The 24,290-nt window shown below is 36.6% G+C and overlaps 2 protein-coding genes across 2 annotated transcripts in view; both read left to right on the top strand.

The window, feature by feature from the left end:
* LOC136253743 (phosphatidylinositol phosphatase PTPRQ-like) overlaps nt 1-15,884 on the top strand; it is a 31,725-nt gene extending 15,841 nt beyond the window's left edge. Inside the window, exons 8-18 of the mRNA XM_066046401.1 lie at nt 8,691-9,041; nt 9,486-9,764; nt 10,531-10,803; nt 10,855-10,944; nt 10,987-11,127; nt 11,190-11,501; nt 11,946-12,224; nt 12,988-13,260; nt 13,311-13,583; nt 13,648-13,926; nt 15,562-15,884. Of these exons, the coding sequence (XP_065902473.1) occupies nt 8,691-9,041; nt 9,486-9,764; nt 10,531-10,803; nt 10,855-10,944; nt 10,987-11,127; nt 11,190-11,501; nt 11,946-12,224; nt 12,988-13,260; nt 13,311-13,583; nt 13,648-13,926; nt 15,562-15,884 (2,873 nt within the window). The remainder of the gene's footprint in view (nt 1-8,690; nt 9,042-9,485; nt 9,765-10,530; nt 10,804-10,854; nt 10,945-10,986; nt 11,128-11,189; nt 11,502-11,945; nt 12,225-12,987; nt 13,261-13,310; nt 13,584-13,647; nt 13,927-15,561) is intronic.
* A 48-nt stretch (nt 15,885-15,932) lies between these two features.
* Nucleotides 15,933-24,290, top strand: part of LOC136254621 (uncharacterized) — a 145,419-nt gene continuing 137,061 nt past the window's right edge. The window contains exons 1-4 of the mRNA XM_066047365.1: nt 15,933-16,157; nt 16,216-16,548; nt 18,335-18,667; nt 20,737-21,009. Coding sequence (XP_065903437.1) covers nt 15,992-16,157; nt 16,216-16,548; nt 18,335-18,667; nt 20,737-21,009 — 1,105 coding nt within the window. The 5' untranslated portion in view covers nt 15,933-15,991. The remainder of the gene's footprint in view (nt 16,158-16,215; nt 16,549-18,334; nt 18,668-20,736; nt 21,010-24,290) is intronic.

Genomic DNA, 24,290 nt, shown 5'->3' on the forward strand with positions numbered 1-24,290 from the left:
GCTGAACTCTATACACGATGGTTTCTTTGTAGCTGAACTCTCTATTTGGTGACTTCTTCTAGCTGAACTCTCTACAGAGTGATTTGATTGCAGCTTAACTCTCAGAGTCTACATGATGGTTTCTTTGTAGCTGAACTCTCTACAAGGTGACTTCTTCTAGCTGAACTCTCTACAGGGTGATTTGTTTGCAGCTGAACTCTCTACATGATGGTTTCTTTGTAGCTGAACTCTCTACAAGGTGACCTCTTCTAGCTGATCTCTCTACAGGGTGATTTGTTTCTAGCTGAGCTCTCTACAGGTTATTTGTTTGCAGCTAAACTCTCTACATGGTGGTTTCATTGTAGCTGAACTCTCTACACGATGGTTTCTTTGTAGCTGAACTCTCTACAAGGCGACTTCTTCTAGCTGATCTCTCTACAGGGTGATTTGTTTCTAGCTGAAGTCTCTACAGGTGATTTGTTTGCAGCTGAACTCTGTACAGGGTGATTTCTTTGTAGCTGAACTCTCTATATGATGGTTTCTTTGTAGCTGGACTCTCTACAAGGTGACTTCTTCTAGGTGATCCCTCTACAGGGGGATTTGTTTGTAGCTGAACTCTCAACAAGTGATTTATTTGTAGCTGACCTCTTTATGTGGTGGTTTCTTTGTAGCTGCACTCACTACAAGATGACCTCTTCTAGCTGATCTCTCTCCAGGGTGATGTGTTTCTAGCTGAACTCTCTACTGGTGATTTGTTGCAGTTAAACTCTCTACATAGTGGTTTCTTTGTAGCTGAACTCTTTACAAGGTGACTTCTTCTAGCTGCACTCTCTACAAGGTGATTTCTTTGTAGCTGAACTCTCTACATGATGGTTTCTTTGTAGCTGAACTCTCTACAAGGTGACCTCTTCTAGCTGATCCTTCTACAGGGCGATTTGTTTGTAGTTGAATTCTCTACACGGCGATTTGTTTGAGGCTGAATTCTCTACATGGCGGTTTCTTTGTAGCTGAACTCCCTACAAGGTAACTTCTTCTAGCTGATCCCTCTACAGGGCAATTTGTTTGTAGTTGAATTCTCTACACGTTGATTTGTTTGAGGCTGAACTCTCTACATGGCAGTTTCTTTGTAGCTGAACTCTCTACAAGGTGACCTCTTCTAGCTGATCTCTCTACAGGGTGATTTGTTTCTAGCTGAACTCTCTACAGGTTATTTGTTTGCAGCTTAACTCTCAGAGACTACATGATGATTTCTTTGTAGCTGAACTTTCTACAGGGTGATTTGTTTATAGCTGAATGCTCTGCAGGGTGATTTGTTTGTAGTTGATCTCTCTACAGGGTTTCTTTGCAGCTGAGTTCTCTACAGGGTGACTTCTTCTAACTGAACTCTCTCTTGTTTCTAGCTGATCTCTCTACAGAGTAACTTGTTTGTATAGCTGAACTCTTTACAGAGTAGTATTTTGGTTGCTGAACTCTCTACACGGTGACTTGTTTGTAGCAAAATTCTTTACAGAGTGACTTGGTGGTAGCTGAATTCTCTACAGAGTGACTTACTTGTAGCTGAATTCTCTACAGAGTGACTTACTTGTAGCTGAACACTGTATAAACTATAAAGTAACTTGTCTGTAGCTGAACTCTCTTCAGATTTACTTGTTTGCAGGTGATCTCTTTAGGATAACTTGTTTGTATAGATGAACTCTTTACAGTGTAGTTTCTTTGTAGCTGAACTCTCTCCACAGTGACTTGTTTGTAGCTGAACTCTCTATAGGGTAACTTGCTTCTTGCTGAACTGTCTATAAGATTAACTGTTTGCAGCTGAACTCCCTACAGAATAACCTGTAATGCAATAGAATTCAATAATGGAGTAAATAAATTAGCTGAATGCTCTATTAGGGTGACTGTTCTATTAGAGTATCTCGATCTCGCATTTGCTACACAGAATTGGCTTTCGAATCATAACTCAGTGGTTTGTACTCCAATTCTTCTATACTACTGCAAGGACTTTCAATAAAGATTATTCCAGCTATACACCGATTTTCAGCTCATTGCTCTAAGCGGTCTGCCTTGTAGGCATAAAAACTAATACTTTTTATTCCTAAAAATCGATCGCGTAATTGTGACACAGGTTGGGTTTTGTGTCATATCTCCGTGGTCTTTATCTCGATTCCTTTCAAACCACCAAAAGGCACTCCTACGATGGTTACTCCATCTACATAGCAATTTTCAACTCATTCCATGAAGCGGTTTACCCTGTAGGCGTGACAACAAATCGATCTTGTTTTACGCGAATAATCGGTAATGACTCCTGAATGATTCATCGGATTTGCACCAAATTTGATGCTAGGATTCGCCTTTGGACTCCCCTTCTGTGTACCAAATTTCAAGATGATCGGAGTACGCGTTTGCGTTTCCTAGCAATTTTTGCAAGTGTGCGAAAAGACGAAGAAGAAAAAAAAAAAAAAAACGAAGAAAAAAAAACACGAAACATTGGCCACTGGTATCTCGGAAATGGCTTGAGTGATTTCCTTCAAATTTGGAATGTAGACTCCCCTAGATGGCGGGCAACTCTGCAGCAAATTTAGTTCCAATCGGATGAGGTATCACCGAGATACAAAAGTGTGAAAATGACGTTTTCTTTCTTCCTGTCAATATACTCACGGTGTGGCGCGCCGGCTTCTTGGGCCGCACGACACACTATCGTGTGTCTTGATGTGAAGTGTAGTTATATACTTTCTGGCTGTTGGCAGTGGTACCAACAGAACATTGCTGTTTTTACCATAAAGTTATTATTAAATTGAACAAGTCATCCTGCAGAGAGATCAGCTAAAAACAAGTCGCCCTGTAGAGAGTTCAGCTACAAACAAATCACCATGTAGAGATAACAAATCACCTTGTAGAGAGTTCAATTACAAGCAAATCACCCTGTTGAGAGTTCAGCTATACAACCAAATATGAAACTCAGCTATAAGTCACTTTGTAGAGGTTAAGTTATAAACCATCTTGTAGAGAGTTCAGCTACAAAGAAACCATCCTGTAAGAATTCAGCTACAAACAAGTCACTCTATAGAGAGATTGGCTAGAAACAAGTCAACCTGTAGAGAGTTCAGCTACAAATACATCACCTTGTATAAAGCAAAAGATCACCCTGTAGAGATTTCGAGTAGCATGCTGTAAAGTAGCAGTAGTTGCTTTAAAGAGAGTTAAGCTACAAAAATCCACCCTGTAGAGATGTCAGCCACAAACAGATAGACCAGCTAGAAACAAGTAACCCTGTAGCGAGTTCAGCTACAAACAAATCACCCTGCAGAGTTCAGTTGCAAAAAAAATCACCCTGTAGAGAGATCAGCTAGAAACAAGTCACTTTGTAGAGAATTCAGCTACAAACAATCCCTGTAGAGAGTTCAGCTGCAAACAATCACGGAGAGTTCAGCTAGACACAAGTCACCCCTTAGAGAGTTCAGCTACCAATGTAGGAAGTTCAACTAGTAACAAGTCACCCTGTAGAATGTTCAGCTGCAACGAAATCAATCTGTAGAGAGTTCAGCTATGAATAAATCACCCTAGAAGGAGTGCAGCTTGAAGCAGGTCACCCAGTAGAGAGATCAGCTAGAACATAGTCACCCTGTAGAGTGATCAGGTAGAAAAAATCACCTTACAGAGAGTTAAGCTACAAAGAAACCATCCTTTTGAGCATTCAGCTACAAACAAATTACCCTGTAGAGAGCTCAGCCACAATCAAATTACCCTGTAGAGTGTTCAGATACAAATAAATCACTCTGTTGAAAGTTCGGGTACAAACAAATCACCCAGTAGAGTTAAGCTACAAAAAAAATCACCCTGTAGAGAGTTCAGCTACAAAAAAACTATTCTGTAAAGAGTTCAGCTACAAACAAGTTACCCTATGGAGAGATCAGTTATAAGAGATTTCAGCTGCAAATAAATCACCCTGTAGAGAGTTCAGCTATGGACAGATCACCCTGTAGAGAGTTCAGCTATACACAAGTCACCCTGTAGAGAGATCAGCTAGAAGAAGTCACCATCTAGAGAAATCAGCTAGAAGCAAGTCACCTTGTAGAAAGTTCAGCTACAAAGAAACGATCCTGTAGAGAGTTCAGCTACAAACAAATCACCCTAAAAAGAGTTCAGCTGCAACCAAACCACCCTGTAGATAGTTCAGAAACAAACAAATCACCCTGTAGATAGTTCAGCTACAACAAATCACCCTGTAGAGAGTTCGGCTAGATAATTAAAGGTCACCTTATAGAGAGATCAGCTAGAAGAAGTCACTTTCTAGAGAGTTCGCCTACAAAGAACCTACTCTGTAGAGAGTTCAGCTAGAAACAAGTTACCTTATAGAGAGATCAGCTAGAAACAAGTCACCCTGTAGAGAATTCAGCTACAAACATATCATCCAGTAGATAGTTCAGCTGATGCAAGTCACCCTGTAGCAGAAGAAGTCACCTTGTAGAGAGATCAGCTAAAAATAAGTCACCTTGTAGAGAGATCAGCTACAAAGAAACCATCCTATAGAGAGTTCAGCTACAGATAAATCATCTGCAGAGAGTTCAGCTGCAAGCAAATCACCCTGTAGAGAGATCAGCTAGAAACAATTCACCCTCCAGAGAGAATCCTGTGTAGAGTTCAGCTACAAGCAAATCACCCTGTAGATAGTTCAGCTACATTTCAAGTCCCTTAGTAGAGAGATCAGCTGCAAATAAGTTATCCAGTAGGGAATAATAGACATGTAATAAATATCATTACGTATATAATTTGTGTAATTACTAATAAAATCAAAAATAGTTGAAGTATTAAAAATCTGCTTTGTGTTTTTATTCTTCCTGTGGCAAAGAAAAAGGATGGTTAAAAAAACCCAAAGCCAGCCATATATAAATACAAAAATAAGTGATATCTAATCAAAAACAGCCAAGCTGTAAAAAAGGTGCGGCCCCTAAAAAGGCCATGGTGAAAAAAAGATGTGAAATCCAAGGTGGCGGCCAAGAAATGGCTGTGATGGTAAGTTAATGGTAAAAAATTTAATAATGACAATTCAGGTGAATTTGGTGCTGAATCCTAGTGAAACTTGGAGGAGGCAACACAAATTCACCTGAATTGTCCAGGGGTGGATCTAGAGTTTGGAAAGAGGGGGGTACCTTGCTGAAAAAAGTTGAAGAGCAAAAAAAAAAAAAAAAAAGGTCACAACAATAATAGCTAGTTATCCTTTACCAAATATATTATATCACGTATGTTATGTAAAATAAAATCCTATTTATAGCTTCATAAGTAAGCTGCACTGCCTCATAAACATTGTGACTGCTTTATTAGAGTAATTGACTGCTCTATTAGAGTATCTCGATCTTGTATGCAATTTCTTGAAGGGGGGGGGGGGTTTGCCCCAAATGCCCCATCCTGGATCCGCCATTGTTGTCATTATTAAAATTTTTACCTTTAGCCTACCATTACAGTCATTTCTTGGCCGCTACCTTGGATTTCACATCTTTTTTCACCATAGCCTTTTTGGAGGCCGCAACATTTTTTACAGCTTGGTTGTTTTTGATTAGATCATGAGCACAGAGACAACACCAGATCTTCGGGCTTGGTATGATTAAGGAACAGCTACCTTATAAACATGCTGCACAGCACACAGAATACATTGCATGCAATGCGGTACATAGAGACATATAGTCTCAGACCACTACTTTTTGTGTGGGGTGAGAAAGTACTACATGTCCGTACAGGTAGTCCATAAAGCCTGGGGTAAAAAAGAAACACCCACAAGACGTCAACCTTATTAAATAGAAACTATGTATAAAATCAACAATTCATCTAATACTACTGTAACATCATTCCTTCCATCATCTTTGATTTTAGTCCAGCTTCAAGTGCCAAAATTTTCAGCTGAAGTGTGGCAGCAGTACCATGAGAAATAAATGATTCCCCTCCATCAACCGTTTAACCCCTGCTCTGAACAGAACACGTTGCTAACGTCAGTACTATTCTTATTTTTTTTAATGTTAATCAGGGAAAATAGTATCAGCCAAAAAAGCTGTTTTTCAGCTAGGTCCTGAGAACACAATAAACAATATAGTATAAAAACCCACTTACACAGCAAAATAAAATTATTATTATTATTACTGTACAACATAAAATAGATTTTTTTTAAAATCAGTTTTAGCACTGTACAGTGCTTTAGGTAAGCCCTGTAATCCTGTACGCCAAAGACCATTTTCCATGATTAGTTCTAACACTGGGAACAAATAATCTGCATAAATTTCTCCCAGAGCGGCAAGAACAGTAACATCTACAGCATACCATAATTAGCTTTTTTGATATCAAGTAATATTTGTATGCAAAAACTTGTACAACAATTTCTTACATGAAAATTTTTGTACGAGATTGAACCACTCTAAAAGAGCAGTCATTTACATAAATCATACAAAAATATTTTACACCAAAAATTTTATTACTAAAATTTTTTGCACAAAAATAAAGCAAATTACAGTATGAAAGAATTCCATGTAAATAAGGAGGAGGGGTCTAATTGAGATTCTTGAAAACCTGCAAAGTTGTATGAAAAGTACTCCTTTCAGTTGAGATAATCCATTTTAAAACTGCACCAGGAAGGTCTAGAGTACGTGCTATGATGGATGGATGGAAGTGTTTAAACAGAACTGAAATCAACAGTGATAGAGCAGTAACCGCATGGTGAAAAGGTGCACAAAAATGTGAGGATAAGCTTACCAGCGTTCAAACCATAGACTTCTATATCTACTGTAACATCCATATCTTTAACCACTGAACCAATGATCTATCAGTGGAACTTCTAGGTTGTTCTAGAACATTCTATGTGTGTTCTATTCGAAGTATTAATATAATATTACAGGTTTTTGCAATTGAATTTGTCACCTTTCCAATCGACTTTGTCCCGGTTGCAGTTGAGTTAGTTGCATTTGCAGTAGAGTTTGTCCCGTTTGCAATTGAATTCATTGGTTTTGCAATGGAATTCATCATTTTTCGCATTAAAATTCATCATGTTTGCACAACAATTTGTCATAATTACATTGACTGCAATAAACCAGCCGCTTATCACGAGGTAGATGATTTTTGCTATAGGCAGTACCACTTGAGACACTAGAGGGTAACTGGTTATACATGAAGCCATTTGAGTAAATTAACTTGTTTGTGATGACCACACACATCACCAATGGTGAAGCACTGAATGTTACTGAAGCAGAAGAGTTATTACCTTATAAAGAGTTGTTTCAGTTGTACTTCAACATCATGAAGCAGCTGCTACATCATATTTTTGTGTTTACTGCAGTTGCCAATCTTGTTACGGACAAATTCTTGTGCAAACAAGACAAATTCAACTGCAAAAGTGATGAATTAAATTGCAAAGCTGACGAAGTGGGACAAAATTCTACTGCAAAAGCAACTAACTCTACTGCAAGCAGGATGAAGTCAATTGCAAAGGTGACAAATTCAATTGCAAGAATTTGTAATAAACATTGTACAAATATTGAAATAAAACATGCAGTACAATACATTTACAAGTCTGTCTTCAGTAATCATTACTGTGTCTGTATAGATCAAAAGAAACATGGGTATAAAAACAAGCCCCTGAATCAGCCATAGGTGGTTTTGAGACTATATTAGTACAAAAAGAAGTAGGATCCACACAAAACAGCCAAGCTATGAAAAATTGTGCAGCCTTCAAAAGCTTGGGTGAAATAAGTTGTGAAATCAAAGATGGTGGTCAACAAATAGTTGCTATGAAATTAATGATATTAAATTAATTTTAATGGTGTGGCCAAGAAATGGCTGCAGTGATGGTAATGGTATTAAATTTAACAGTGTTTATTATTAAAATTAATATTGCTGCAGCTATTTCTTAATTATGTACAATTACAAATCAATTTACAACTTACAGTGAATTAATTAGTGATTGCTAATTTTCATTTAAATACTTCTACAATATCTGACTCAGTTATCAAATCATCAAATCTGGTACGAAGGAGTAGTTACATTCTTGGTTGGTAGGGTACTAGTTGAAGGTTATGTAAATATCGAATCTTCAACACAGATGACCTCATGGGAAGGTAACAATGAAATAACTCAAGTACTTTATAGAGTAAGACTAGTCTTTCCCTTTTAGCAATAGTTTTGTAATGTTAAACAATTTAAGTTTTAAGGATGTTTGTGATGCTGTCTCTTTGATTTCTTCACCACGGTTTACCTGTCACAAAACAAGCAGCTCTGTGGTGGACCATCCTAACTTGATTTATATGGGTTTGGTTGTAAGGATTGTGTATTGGTGAACAGTAGTCCATTATGTGAATTACAATAATTGCTTATTTGGTAGCTAGCCCATGCAGGCAATGTTGAAGATTTCATTGTAGAAAAATGATGGTTTTATTGCAAATGTAGGTATACGTGGTTTCCATGAAAGTCTATGATGCAATTTGACTCCAAGATACAAGTGTTGTTCAGTGTCTGTCAGTGAGGTGCCATTCATGTCATACGTAAAATGACCTTTACTACAGTGGTTTGGAATTTACGCTACTGTACATTTAACCAGATCAAAGAGTTGTGTGTTGAAGAGAGTTCTGTTTAAAGAATTGTGTTTAAATAGTTTTGTTCCGCCATACATGTTCATATGCAAAACAGCTAATGTAAATGGCTTAGTACTTATGTCATGATTTTGTCTTGCACAACAGCACCTAGCCCTCCTGAAAATATTTCAGCTTCAGTGATCAATTCTACCACAGTAGAGGTCACCTGGGATCCACCCAGTATCACTAATGGGATCCTACGTTATTACACTGTAGTGTATGGTAGTAGTGATGACCTGGAGATGATGGAAGTGAACACTAATGATGTGACCACATCAGGAATGGAACAGGATATTGGTAGTGTTCAAAAGATGGTGATGGAAGTGAATTCTACAAATATAACGGTGTTAATATCAGGACTGAATCCCTTTACTAACTACACATTTTATGTGTTAGCAGTTACTGTAACACCAAGTGAACCTAGTGATAATGTTACTGTGTTAACTGATGAAGCAGGTGAGTAACTTTTTTTTTCCATAATCATTTAAAATAATAACACCACCATCTTAAGTGTAGACATAAGAGGTGGACAGGTTATTTTTTCTTCAGCCTTGTAGTTCACATAATCCCATCAGAGTGCTATTCTAGTACAGTGTACATAATATATTCATACACATTCATTCTAGTTATATTCACTGATACTCTTTCTAGTATCTACCTAGTGTTGTGATACATGTGCACCGCTGAAATTTTATCCACACTCTCATATTGGTTAACAGTAATGTTGCCACATGTGTACATGCAATTCAACACTAATTTTGTATAATAGATTTTAAACTCCATCTAACCAAGGTGCACATTATCTGTAGATCATTCAAAGGCTTTTGTTATAACAAGCACATTGTATGTACCTTGTTACTGTATTAACTCAATCTTTATATGAAATCCTATGTATAATAGCACCCAACCCACCTGAGAATGTTGGAGCTACAGTGGTCAATTCTACTACAGTAGAGGTCACCTGGGATCCACCCAGTATCACTAATGGGATCCTACGCTATTACACTGTAGTGTATGGTAGTAGTGATGACATGGAGATGATGAAAGTGAACTCTAGTGATGTGACTGTGTTGGTGTCAGGACTGGATCCCTTCACTAATTACACATTTTATGTGTTAGCAGTTACTGTAACACCAAGTGAACCTAGTGATGGTGTTACTGTGTTAACTGATGAAGGAGGTGAGTTTGATATTTTGTAATTTAAATCCAAGATATACCATAAACGACGAAAGTTTGGAGCGACTAAAGTTTGGTGAATTTGAGATTTCACCAATCAGCTATTCAGTATAATACATAGCTCAGTATTACCTGTATGGTAAATTCATCGAACTTTTGTCTCTTTTGCAAGCTGATTCACCAAACTTAAATCTCGCCAAACTTTCATTTACGATAGCTTGGGTATTTATTGCATGAATTTATCAATACAGTTTAATAAAAGGTTTTCTATAACTTTGTATTAGGCTTGTATCAATTAAGCTGGCATAATTTCAAACGTAATAGGCTAGCAAAAGCACCAAGCAATATGTCAACATACAGTGTAGTAGGATGATTTTCAAGGATTTTAATTAAAATGTGCAATGCACACACCAAAATTGCAACAAAACATGAACACGCTTCCCCTATTACTGCATTTCATATCAAGAAAGTGTGTAATGTTATTATATTTATTGTTTCTTGGCTGATTATTTCTATTTCACAGAAAAAAGATCGATATACTGTATTAGAGCAGTCACTTACTCTAATGCAGCAGTCAAGAAAGACTGATATACAGTATTCTAATAAAACAACCAACTCTAGAGCATAATCTTAATTTTTAAAGAGCATAATAAGATGGATTTTTGAGCACTGCTCAAAAGCATAATAGGCTATTTTCAAAGCATATTTGTCCCAAGCCTACTTTTTACATATGTTGTTATTACTTGTTATTACTCGTTGTTAATTACAGCTCCGAGTGCACCTCTTAACATTGTTGTGTTACCAATAAATGCTACTGCAGTCAGTGTGATGTGGGATAAACCAGCCATACCTAATGGAATAATTCAATATTATACTATCATAATTTTGAGCAGTCCCCTAGTGATACACAATCACACTAATCTGGTCAATTTGACGCTTGATATCTATGGACTAACTCAAAATACAAATTATACAGTTGATATTAGTGCTGTTACTGTTGAACCAGGAGATGCTGCTTCAATGTCATTCACTACTCCATCATGTAAGTGTATTATTTCTGTTTATGTGTTATGTAATGTACTGTTTTGATTAGTACCATCACTACCATTGAATGCGATTGTTACTACTGGTGGAATGTTACGAACTCTTGTTGTAGACTGGGAACCACCCAGTAATCCAGGAGGTATAATAACAACATACATGGTGACTTATGACAACACTACAGTGGATACTAGTGATAGTAGCACAACATATGTTATTATGGGATTGGATGTATTCACTAACTACACTATTAGTGTGACAGCATGTACTGATAATGGTTGTGGTAACCAAACTGATGTTGTGATTGGAACTACTGCAGAGGAAGGTATGTACAGCTGTAGAAATTTAAGAACATCATTGAAGCACTTTACATTTTTTATACTTTAGCACCTAGTCCACCTCAAAATGTAGCCACTTCAGTCATCAATTCTACTACAGTAGAGGTCACCTGGGATCTACCCAGTATCACTAAGGGGATCCTACGTTATTACACTGTAGTGTATGGTAGTAGTGATGCTCCAAGAAGAGGACAGGATATTAGTAGTGGTGGCATGGATTCGATACAAGTGAATGTTAATGATGTGACTGTATTGGTGTCAGGACTGGATCCCTTCACTAATTACACATTTTATGTGTTAGCAGTTACTATAACACCAAGTGAACCTAGTGATAATGTTACTGTGTTAACTGATGAAGCAGGTGAGTAACTTTGTTTTTCCATAATCATTTAAAATAATAACACCACCATCTTAAGTGTAGACATAAGAGGTGGACAGGCTATTTTTTCTTCAGCCTTGTAGTTCACATAATCCCATTAGAGTGCTATTCTAGTACAGTGTACATAATATATTCATACACATTCATTCTAGTTATATTCACTGATACTCTTTCTAGTATCTACCTAGTGTTGTGATACATGTGCACCGCTGAAATTTTATCCACACTCTCATATTGGTTAACAGTAATGTTGCCACATGTGTACATGCAATTCAACACTAATTTTGTATAATAGATTTTAAACTCCATCTAACCAAGGTGCACATTATCTGTAGATCATTCAAAGGCTTTTGTTATAACAAGCACATTGTATGTACCTTGTTACTGTATTAACTCAATCTTTATATGAAATCCTATGTATAATAGCACCCAACCCACCTGAGAATGTTGGAGCTACAGTGGTCAATTCTACTACAGTAGAGGTCACCTGGGATCCACCCAGTATCACTAATGGGATCCTACGCTATTACACTGTAGTGTATGGTAGTAGTGATGACATGGAGATGATGAAAGTGAACTCTAGTGATGTGACTGTGTTGGTGTCAGGACTGGATCCCTTCACTAATTACACATTTTATGTGTTAGCAGTTACTGTAACACAAAGTGAACCTAGTGATGGTGTTACTATGTTAACTGATGAAGGAGGTGAGTTTGATATTTTGTAATTTAAATTCAAGATGTACCATAAACGACGAAAGTTTGGAGCGACTAAAGTTTGGTGAATTGAGAGAATTCACCAATCAGCTATTCAGTATAATACATAGCTCAGTATTACCTGTATGGTAAATTCATCGAACTTTTGTCTCTTTTGCAAGCTGATTCACCAAACTTAAATCTCGCCAAACTTTCATTTACAATAGCTTGGGTATTTATTGCATGAATTTATCAATACAGTTTAATAAAGGGTTTTCTATAACTTTGTATTAGGCTTGTGTCAATTAAGCTGGCATAATTTCAAACGTAATAGGCTAGCAAAAGCACCAAGCAATATGTCAGCATACAGTGTAGTAGGATGATTTTCAAGGATTTTAATTAAAATGTGCAATGCACACACCAAAATTGCAACAAAACATGAACACGCTTCCCCTATTACTGCATTTCATATCAAGAAAGTGTGTAATGTTATTATATTTATTGTTTCTTGGCTGATTATTTATATTTCACAGAAATAAGATCGATATACTGTATTAGAGCAGTCACTTACTCTAATGCAGCAGTCAAGAAAGACTGATATACAGTACTCTAATAAAACAACCAACTCTAGAGCATAATCTTAATTTTGAAAGAGCATAATAAGATGGATTTTTTAGCACTGCTTAAAAGCATAATAGGCTATTTTCAAAGCATATTTGGCCCAAGCCTACTTTTTACATAATATTATGTTGTTATTACTTATTGTTAATTACAGCTCCAAGTACACCTCTTAACATTGTTGTGTTACCAATAAATGCTACTGCAGTCAGTGTGATGTGGGATAAACCAGCCATACCTAATGGAATAATTCAATATTATACTATCATAATTTTGAGCAGTCCTCTAGTGATACTCAATCATACTAATCTGGTCAATTTGACCCTTGATATCTATGGACTAACTCAAAATACAAATTATACAGTTAATATTAGTCCTGTTACTGTTGAACCAGGAGATGCTGCTTCAATGTCATTCACTACTCCATCATGTAAGTGTGTTATTGTGTTGATGTGTTATGTAATGTACTGTTTTGATTAGTACCATCACTACCATTGAATGTGATTGTTACTACTGGTGGAATGTTACGAGCTCTTGTTGTAGACTGGGAACCACCCAGTAATCCAGGGGGTATAATAACAACATACATGGTGACTTATGACAACACTACAATGGATACTGGTGATAGTAACACAACATATTTTATTATGGAATTGGATGTATTCACTAACTACACTATTAGTGTGACAGCATGTACTGATAATGGTTGTGGTAACCAAACTGATGTTGTGATTGGAGTTACAGAAGAGGAAGGTATGTACAGCTGTAGAAATTTAAGAACATCATTGAAGCACTTTACATTTTTTTTATACTTTAGCACCTACTCCACCTCAAAATGTAGCCACTTCAGTCATCAATTCTACTACAGTAGAGGTCACCTGGGATCCACCCAGTATCACTAATGGGATCCTACGTTACTACACTGTAGTGTATGGTAGTAGTGATGACATGGAGATGATGGAAGTGAACTCTAGTGATGTGACTGTGTTGGTGTCAGGACTGGATCACTTCACTAATTACACATTTTATGTGTTAGCAGTTACTGTAATACCAAGTGAATCTAGTGATAATATCACTGTGTTAACTGATGAAGGAGGTGAGTTTGATATTAACTTAAATCCAATATGGACAGTAGTTTGAAATTGATCACAAGTCTTTACCTTATTGCATTTCAGTGCTTATTCATGCTTAAAGAATAATCGAATAATCACTTGTTTTTGTGCACAACTACAAATTTGAATAGTAAAATTTGCTATTTGATTCAGCACTAGTACAATTATTGCTTTATGGACTCACCTGTGGCCTCCTTTTGTCCCATTCATCTTTACTGACAGTCCAAGGTATCAATTTGCTGGATTGATTGCAGAGAGATTTCTTATAGCTGAGTTCTCATGTTTGGTTGTATAGCTGAACTCTCAACAGGGTGATTTGCTTGAACTCTCTACAAGGTGGTTTGTTATCTCTACAGGGTGATTTGTTTGTAGCTGGACTCTCTACAGGGCGACTTGTTTCTAGCTGATCTCTCTGCAGGATGACTTGTTCGATTTATTATAATTTAATAATAACTTCATGGTGAAAATAGCAATGATCTGTTGGTACCACTGCCAACAGCCAGAAAGTATATACCTACACTTCACATAATTATTTACTTAACTACTTAAATTACATACATTAGTTACAATTGATACAAGATTACAGGCCTCAGGACTTAAAGTCCTTCTAGTAGTGTTCATAGTTTGTAACACTAATGGGCCATAGGTGGTAGGGTGAAGGGCTGAAGCCTCCTTGGTCCACTAAGGGGATATATCCCTTCCTCAGAATGATATCTTGCTGATTCAGAAATTATCTTTCTTGGAGTGAGGTTGAAAAATATGAAAAAGATTGATGATATACTCTAACAGAATGCTCAAATATCCTAATAGAGTAGTAAAAGTGCTTCATAAAGTTTAAAATGAAGAAAAAAAACCTACAGTTGGAATCGAATCACCTACCTCTTTCTTTGAGATTTGGTATCACTCCACTGTACTAAATGTTTCCAGGTGTTTTGTACTTCTTAGAAATGCTGTATGTTAGTTAACCCTGTAGTAAACAGCTTTTTTAATCCTAAGAACGTTGCCAAAAGAGCTTTTCATTGATCACAAATAATCTGGTTAAAATACTTTTGACTAAAATAAAAAATAGATGCTTCAATTTGTACTGATAAATTAATTCTGGTGAACTTTGAAACATTGTGAAAGCTATAACAGTTACAGTGTCTGTGCTCCCCCAGACCCCTTGCTGCCAGAGATTCTATAGACTCTGTTCAGCCCCTTCTCACATCAACAGTTTTCTCTGCCACTGTAACAGTCTGAACAAAGATAAAAGCAAGGTATAATGGCCACTTTACTATTCCAGTAATTGATAGTTGGTCAGATGAAAGCAATGACCTGGTGCCATTCTTTCTTCTAGTACAGTATGCATGGGTTCACCAGTCATAATAATATTACAATAAAGGTAAACCAAAGAATTAGCCTACACCTGAAGATATACTGGTGGACATTTATAGACTGAATTAAGGATTAAATGTCCACTAGTACATCTTCAGGTGTAGGCAACCTCACTTGTTTCACTACTTTTCATTTCTATGATTTTATCAAGCTTAAAATTCCTAATTTTCTTATACACTTGTTACAAAGTTTACAAGGTTATATATAACCCAAATTTACTTGTTATTATTCATTGGTTATTACAGCTCCAAGTACACCTCTTAACATTGTTGTGTTACCAATCAATGCTACTGCAGTCAGTGTGCTGTGGGATGAACCAGCCACACCTAATGGAATAATTCTATATTATACTATCGTTATTTCGAGCAATCCTGTAGTGATTCTCAATCATACTAATCTGATCAATTTGATCCTTGAAATCTATGGACTAACTCACAACACCAATTATACAATTAACATCAATGCTGTAACTGTTGAACCAGGAGATGTTGCATCATTGTCATTCACTACTCCATCATGTAAGTGTGATATTGTGTTGATGTGTTATGTAATTTACTGTTTTGATTAGTACCATCACTACCATTGAATGTGATTGTTACTACTGGTGGAATGTTGCGAGTACTTGTTGTAGACTGGGAATCACCCAGTAATCCAGGGGGTATAATAACAACATACATGGTGACCTATAATGACATCACAATTAGTACTAATGGAAATGATACAATATACACTATTATGGGACTGGATCCATTTACTGATTACACTATTAGTGTTACAGCATGTACTGATAATGGTTGTGGTAACCAAACTGATGTTGTGATTGGAACTACAGAAGAGGAAGGTTTGTACTTAATAACATTAGAATACTTGAAGAACACTGTTTTTTTTTCTGATTTTAGCACCTAGCCCATCCCAGAATATTTCAGCTTCAATCATCAATTCTACTACAGTAGAGGTCATCTGGGATCCTCCCAGTATCACTAATGGGATCCTACGCTATTACACTGTAGTATATTATAGTAGTGATGACATGGAGATGATGGAAGTGAACTCTAGTGATGTGACCTCATCTGGATTGGGGCAGGATATTGGTAGTGGTATAAATGTTGGCTCTATCTCACTATTAGTGTCAGGACTGGATCCCTTCACTAATTACACATTTTATGTGTTAGCAGTTACTGTAACACCAAGTGAAGCTAGTGGTAATGTTACTGTGTTAACTGATGAGGCAGGTACGCACACAATTTTTGTAGTTAAACTCATGACTTTTTAAGTTTCTGTTAGGAAATAAAAAGAAAACATAGTAACTTAGTTTATAAACATGTGTACTGTAACTATTGTAACTACTACAAAAATAAACTGTGGCATAGCATGTACGTATTACATTGTATCATATTCTGTACAGTGGTGCACATTTACATGCCATTGCCATCATTAAAATTTCTACCCTACTGATCTAGGCTATAGCCTGTAAATGCACTGAGTACCTTTCTGAATTGTTGTTGGACAGAGTTTGTACAATGTACAATGTGGAATTAAATAGTATAATTTTGTACCCAGCGCCCAACAATGTTTGAGACAAGGCAAAGTCGTTGTAATATTCTTAGTGATGATGTCATGCTACATGTATATACCTCCCTGTGATTGTAGAGGAATGCAGCTTCCAAATATTTTCAGCTTTTCAATTGTTCATTGCATCAAGTAGCAGTCACATATTCTGATCAAACAGTCAGGTGCTATGTATGATGCATACAGTGCCAAAAAAGTTGAGGTGGGGATGGCTCAAATACCCAAAACTATTTTGTTAAAGTGCATCAGAACTAGGCAGCATGCCCTCTAGAAAGAATGGTACTTATATTAAACATATGTAATACTTGTACATTACTTTATTAATAGGTTACTACTCAATTACCGTATCTCAATCTTTGTGCCATTATCATTGAGGGAAGTCTGAGTGTTGCTTTCTTAAGCTATTAATTTTAAATAACAATGAATCCAAGTTCAATATATCATTTTTGATATGGTAATGCTCCCGTATGCCACTAGCATGAGCATAAAGGTGTTCTTTGCACACAACATAGCTACTGTTAACTCTGAATTTTTTATTGATTTCTTCAAATCTGGCATTGTTGTTCTTTCTCTATGTTTGACTTTCATGTGCACACTCAGTAATAACATATGATTTGACTTATTAATAAGTGGGCAGGTGGAATTGCATTTATGGGTAAGGTTTAGATTGTGAGAATATGTGACCCAGTCTGGGAAAAATCGGTCTTTTTACCTATTTAAAGGTACCAAAAAATTCTGGTTTGAAGTATTCAGTATGTTGTAGCTTGCCAATGATTATAGCTACATATTAATTATACCAAATTTTTGCACTTTTGGCACCAATATTCCTTTCCTTCTAGAACATCCACTGTACAAGTAGTAAACAGCTAAGTTTCCCACCATTTTAGATAGTTTTTAAAACCAAGGTTGACTGTATCAGGCAAACTTCAAAAGGGGTAGGTGGTGAGGGTTGGAGGAAGGCAAGGGGCTGTTTAATAAAAAAATTAAGTAGAAGGTGTACAGTGTATGAATGAATTAGGCCAAGTATGGGTCATCCAGATATCAAAACTGGCTAAAATGAAAGGAAACTACTGTACAGCATAGGTCTTTATTCAACACCACAGGGTTTTACAGCCACATACTGCCATCCCCAAGCTGAACAGAGCTCCAGTAGGCCCCCAGACCCCTTACACGGATTACTTGGGAAAAGCAGCCAGCAAAAACAGACCACTCAAGTCTAGCTGATTTTGATTATGAAATTTGATAGTTTATTCATGTTGCTTTGTGTTCTTGTTGAAAAATCAAATCTGCTGTCATGGGTTATAAGAGTGTTTCACACCCAGACCCAGTCACATGTTATATTGTTGTGGTGGTGGTTTGTAATTAATTTACTACCAAGGGAATTATTTACTCTTGATAATACAGATGTACTATAATGTGACCATAATTTTATGTTTTGGTTGTTGCTAGCACCCAGCCTATCTGAGAATGTCAGAGCTTTGGTCATCAATTCTACTACAGTAGAGGTCACCTGGGATCCACCCAGTATCACTAATGGGATCCTACGTTATTACACTGTAGTGTATGGCAGTAGTGATGACATGGAGATGATGGAAACGAACTCTAGTGATGTAATCTCATCAGGAATGGGACAGGATATTGGTAGTGGTATAAATGTTGGCTCTATCTCACTATTAGTGTCAGGACTGGATCCCTTCACTAATTACACATTTTATGTGTTAGCAGTTACTGTAACACCAAGTGAACCTAGTGATAATGTTACTGTGTTAACTGATGAAGCAGGTGAGTGATGTTAATAACAACAAGTACACAGAAAAATTTGGAATTTTCAACTAGAGTAGGGACCATAACACATTGATAAAAAGTACTGAAACAAGCTGGATTAATGCACGATATTAAATCACAGTAAAACAATAAGAAGTGTTATATCCCTACTGTGAATTTCCATTATGGTATCTTGAGTAAGGGATATAACACTTCTTATTGTTTTACTGTGATTTAATATTATGCACTAATCCAGCTTGTTCCAGTACTTTTTTATCGATGTGTTATGGTCCCTATTCTAGTTGAAAATTACTAATTTTTCTGTGTACTTGTTTGTTAGCTATTTTGTCTGAAAAGTAAATATCCATTATGCTTCGTTGTCGGCTATGTTCAACCCATTACTCAACAGTACAAATTAAGAAGTGTTTAAAAAGCATCTATGCTATCAAAATAGCTACTATGAAAAATACGGACGATTTCCATTACAAAGGGAAGCCATCACGCCAAATCAACACTTTTCGCTGTCAGCAAAGATGAATGGGAGATAATTAAGGACACTGGTAAGTTCATGAAGAATGCATTGTACGTACTGCGGTAAGCCAAAAGGCACCTTTGGGCTGAAGCGACGTCAAACAGTGAAAAAATCAAGCCCGTAGCCTTAGCTGTTATCGAGTTATGCTTGTCTGAAGGCATCAGTCAGTCAGTTACTTAGTCAGTCAGTAGAAAATTCCGTTAAATAAATTATTCTTAAAATTCTATAGCAACTCGTTGAAAGTGTTTTGGGTTGATCTGAAAGCTTCTTTGTACTTAGTTTTACCTGTCCTCATCGTCGTCAGGGGAAATTGAGGCTGTTTTTTGGGTGATATTATTTTGTGGGCCACACCTACTCCTTTGTGGTCTCTACTATACAGTACTATCATACTGTATGATGTTGAGGTGGCTTGGTACAATTTCATATGGCTTTAAAATAAACGAGCAAACCATTGCTATAAAATACTTCTGTCACACGTTTTTCTCTATCCCTTATAAAACAACAGGAACTCTAACTCTATAAATTATATAGTATGAGTTTGAGGTGTAGTTTAGGTTTGTGTCAATTATGCTGGAATAATTTCAAGCACAAAAGTATCAAGAATTATGGCATTATAGTAGCTGTAGGATAATTTCAAATATGTGACCAGATTTTGGAAGATCAACCTTAATATCATATTTTAAAACTATTTATGATTAAAATGAGGCATTCCAAGCTACCAATCAGCTTTACAATGATTAGAATCATTAGTCAGTGCAACACATTTTGTGAAATATTTTAACAGGCACACAAATGCTTTAATGGTGACACTGCAAAGTGTAGATTTCTAATTGTATTTCATGTGTGACATTAAGACTAATTTTCCAAAATCCTGTCAAGTATTTTAAGGAAAATTCACAATGTGCATGCCAAAAATCAGTGAAGCATGAATACAAGACACATTGTTATTTCATTCAAATATGTATAGTTTTACTGTTTCTTAGCTGATCATCACACTTTTTATAAATAAGAGTAATATACTGTAATAAAGCAGTCACTTACTCAAACTCAGGAAATACTGATACGCTCTAATAAAACAGTCAACTCTCAGGTATGATCTTGATTTTTAAAGCATCATTATGCTCAAAAGCATGCATAATAAACTATTAATTTCAGTTTTGTCCTTCATAATAAATTGTCACTTTGTGCTTGGTTCAGTTGCCATTAAACATATTTACTGTATATTTATCTGATTGTCCACTAAGATTAAGATATTTTCTTATCAAGAATTTAGTTTCAAAATTTGGCTAATTGCATATACTTACCATTGTTTGAGGCTTGTAATAATAGCACATAGTAATCTCTTTAAACCTTGTGATGATGCACATTATGCTACACAAGATAGGAACTGGACACAGTAATGGTTATAGTTAACCCATTACTAATGTGCAGCACTGATGAAAACTGTTCCAAGGTGCTTTAATGTATGAACTTTTTTTTTAATTTTATGTTGCACCAAACAAGTTGTATTGTGCATGTAACATACTGTTTTATTTTTTGATTCTGTAAACTCCAGCTCCAAGTGCTCCTGAAAACATCACAGCTAATGGTTTAAACTCAACATCTATAGCTGTAAACTGGCTGCCACCTTCTATTCCAAATGGCATAGTGAGGTCATACCGTGTGGAATTCGCTACTGGCAGTGTTGTTGGAAACACTACTACTATGGACACATCAGTTATCATCAACATGTTAGAGAAGTTTACTACTTACCAAGTTCAAGTGTTTGCCACTACTGTTGTTGAGGGAAATGGGAGTGGAATGGTTTTTGTCACCACTTACGAAGATGGTAAGTAATTTCTGTAAAATTCAATTGTGTGAAAGCTCTGCTGTATGTATAATCTAATCCAAAACAGCCAAGCTGTAAAAAATGTGTGCGGCCCTCAGGAAGGCTATGGTGAAAAAAGATGTGAAATCCAAGGTGGCGGCCAAGAAATGGCTGTGATGGTAGGTTAATGGTAAAAAATTTTAATAATGACAATTCAGGTAAATTTTGTGAAGCGGCACAAAAATTCACCTGAATTGTCGTTATTAAAATTTTTACCATTAACCTACCATCACAGCCATTTCTTGGCCGCCACCTTGGATTTCACATCTTTTTTCACCATAGCATTTCTGAGGGCCGCACACATTTTTTACAGCTTGGCTGTTTTGGATTAGATTTCATTTCTTTTTGTATTTGTATACCCCAAAGCCGGCCTATGGCCAGCTTTGGGACTTTTTTAACCTATGTTTTTTTTCTTTACTACAGGAAGACGAAAAGATGAAGTAGATGTACTTTAAATATTTTATCAGTAAATGTACAAATTATATATATAATACATATGTGATCGGATTTGCGAAAAGGGGTCTTCCACACACATCCAATTTGCCAACTTTGACAATTGATAACTTCAGATTGGAAAGAGCTATTGCCTTGAAATTTGGACAGTGGTGATTTCTTTGCAGCTGAACTCTCTACATGATAGTTTCTTTGTAGCTGAACTCTCTACAAGGAAATTTCTTCTAGCTGATCTCTCTACTGGGAGATTTTTTTTAGCTGAACTATCTACAAGGTAACTTCTTCTAGCTGATCTCTCTACAGGGTAATTTGTTTGTAGCTGAATTCTTTACAGGTGATTTGTTTGCAGCTGAGCTCTTTACAGAATGGTTTCTTTGTAGCTGAACTCTCTACAAAGTAACTTTTTCTAACTGATCTTTCTACAGGGTGATTTGTTTGTAGCTGAGCTCTTTACAGAATGGTTTCTTTGTAGTTGAACTCTCTACAAGGTAACTTCTTCTAACTGATCTTTCTACGGGGCAATTTGTTTCTGGCAGAATTTTCTACAGGGTGATTTCTTTGCAGCTGAACTCTCTACATGGTGTTTTCTTTGTAGCTGAATTCTCTACAAGGTAACTTCTTCTAGCTGATCTCTCTACAGAGTGACTTGTTCGTAGCTGAACGATCTACAAGGTAACTTCTTCTAGCTGATCTCTCTACAGGGAGATTTGTTTGTAGCTGAACTCTCTACAGGTGATTTGTTTGAAGCTGAACTCTCTAAATGATGGTTTCTGTGTAGCTGAACTCTCTACAAGTTAACTTCTTCTAGCTGATCTCTCTACATGGTGATTTGTTTGTAGCTGAATTCTGTATAGGTGATTTGTTTGCAGCTGAGCTCTTTAAATAATGGTTTCTTTGTAGCTGAACTCTCTACAAGGTAACTTCTTCTAGCTGATGTCTCCACAAGGTCACTAGTTTGTAGCTGAGCTCTCTACATGGTGGTTTTTTTGTAACTGAACTCTCTACAAGGTGACCTCTTCTAGCTGATCTTTCTACAGGGTGATTTGTTTGAAGCTGAACTCTCTACAAGGTAACTTCTTCTAGCTGATTTCTCTACAGGGAGATTTGTTTGTAGCTGAACTCTCTATAAGGTGATTTGTTTGTAGTTGATCTCTCTGCAGGTTGATTTGTTTTAGCTGAACTCTCTACAGGCTGATTTGTTTGTAGCCGATCTCTCTACAGGGTAATTTGTTTGTAGCTGAACTCTCTACAAGTTGATTTGTGTGTAGCTGATCTCTCTGCAGGTTGATTTGTTTGTAGCCGATCTCTCTACAGGGCAATTTGTTTGTAGCTGATCTCTCTACAGGGTGATTTTTTTGTAGCTGACCTCTCTTCAGGGTGATTTGTTTCTAGCTGATCTCTCTACAGGGTGATTTTTTGTAGCTGACCTCTCTTCAGGGTGATTTGTTTCTAGCTGATTGCTCTACAGGTTGATTTGTTTGTAGATGAACTCTCTACAGGGTAATTTGCTTGTAGCTGAACTCCTTACTTTGTGTCTAGTTTGTAGCTGATTTCTCTACAGGGTGATTTGTTTGTAGCTGAACTCCTTACATTGTGTGTAGTTTCTAGCTGATTTCTCTACAGGGTGATTTGTTTGTAGCTGATCTGTCTACAAGTTGATTTGTGTGTATATAGATGATCTCTCTGCAGGTTGATTTGTTTGTAGCCGATCTCTCTACAGGTAATCTGTTTGTAGCTGAACTCTCTATAAGGTGATTTGTTTGTAGCTGATCTCTCTGCAGGTTGATTTGTTTGTAGCTGAACTCTCTGCAAAATGTTTTTTTTGTAGTTGATTTCTCTACAAGGTTTTATTTTATAGCTGACCTCTCTTCAGGGTGATTTGTTTCTAGCTGATATCTCTACAGGGTGATTTTTTTGTAGCTGACCTCTCTTCAGGGTGATTTGTTTTTAGCTGAACTCCTTACATTGTGTGTAGTTTCTAGCTGATCTCCCTACAGGGTGATTTGTTTGTAGCTGATCTCTCTACAAGTTGATTTGTGTGTAGCTGATCTCTCTGCAGGTTGATTTGTTTGTAGCCGATCTCTCTACATGTAATCTGTTTGTAGCGGAACTATCTATAAGGTGATTTGTCTGTAGCTGATTTCTCTGCAGGTTGATTTGTTTTAGCTGAACTCTCTACAGGGTGATTGCTTGTAGCTGAACTCCTTACATTGTGTCTAGTTTCTAGCTGACGTCTCTACAGGGTGATTTTTTGTAGCTGAACTCTCTACAGGGTGATTTGTTTCTAGCTTATCTCTCTACAGGTAGATTTGTGTTGATTTGTTCATTGCTGGTCGCTCTAAAGGTTGATTTGTTACAGCTGAACACCCTTCAAAGTGTTTTGTTTGTAGCTGATCACTCTAAAGGGTAATTTGTTTGTAGCTGAACTCTCTCCACAGTGACTTGTGTGTAGCTGAATTCTGTGTAACTGAATTCTCTAGAGAGTGACTTAATTGTAGCTGAATTCTCTACACAGTGGATGACTTGTTTATAGCTGAACTTTCTTCAGGATGACTTGTAATGTTCTGAATCTCTATAGTGATATATTTGCTTAACTCTCCACATGGTGACTGTCTTCTTGCTGAACTGTCTATAAGATTAACTGTTTGCAGCTGAACTCCCTACAGAATAACTTGTGATGTAATAAAATTCTATAATGGAATAAATAAATTATCCGAATGCTCTATTAGGGTGACTGTTCTATTAGAGTATCTCGATCTCGCATTTGCTACACGGAGTTGGCTTTCGAA

This window comes from Dysidea avara, chromosome 4 (genome assembly GCF_963678975.1).
Source record: "Dysidea avara chromosome 4, odDysAvar1.4, whole genome shotgun sequence".
Classification (NCBI taxonomy): domain Eukaryota; kingdom Metazoa; phylum Porifera; class Demospongiae; order Dictyoceratida; family Dysideidae; genus Dysidea; species Dysidea avara.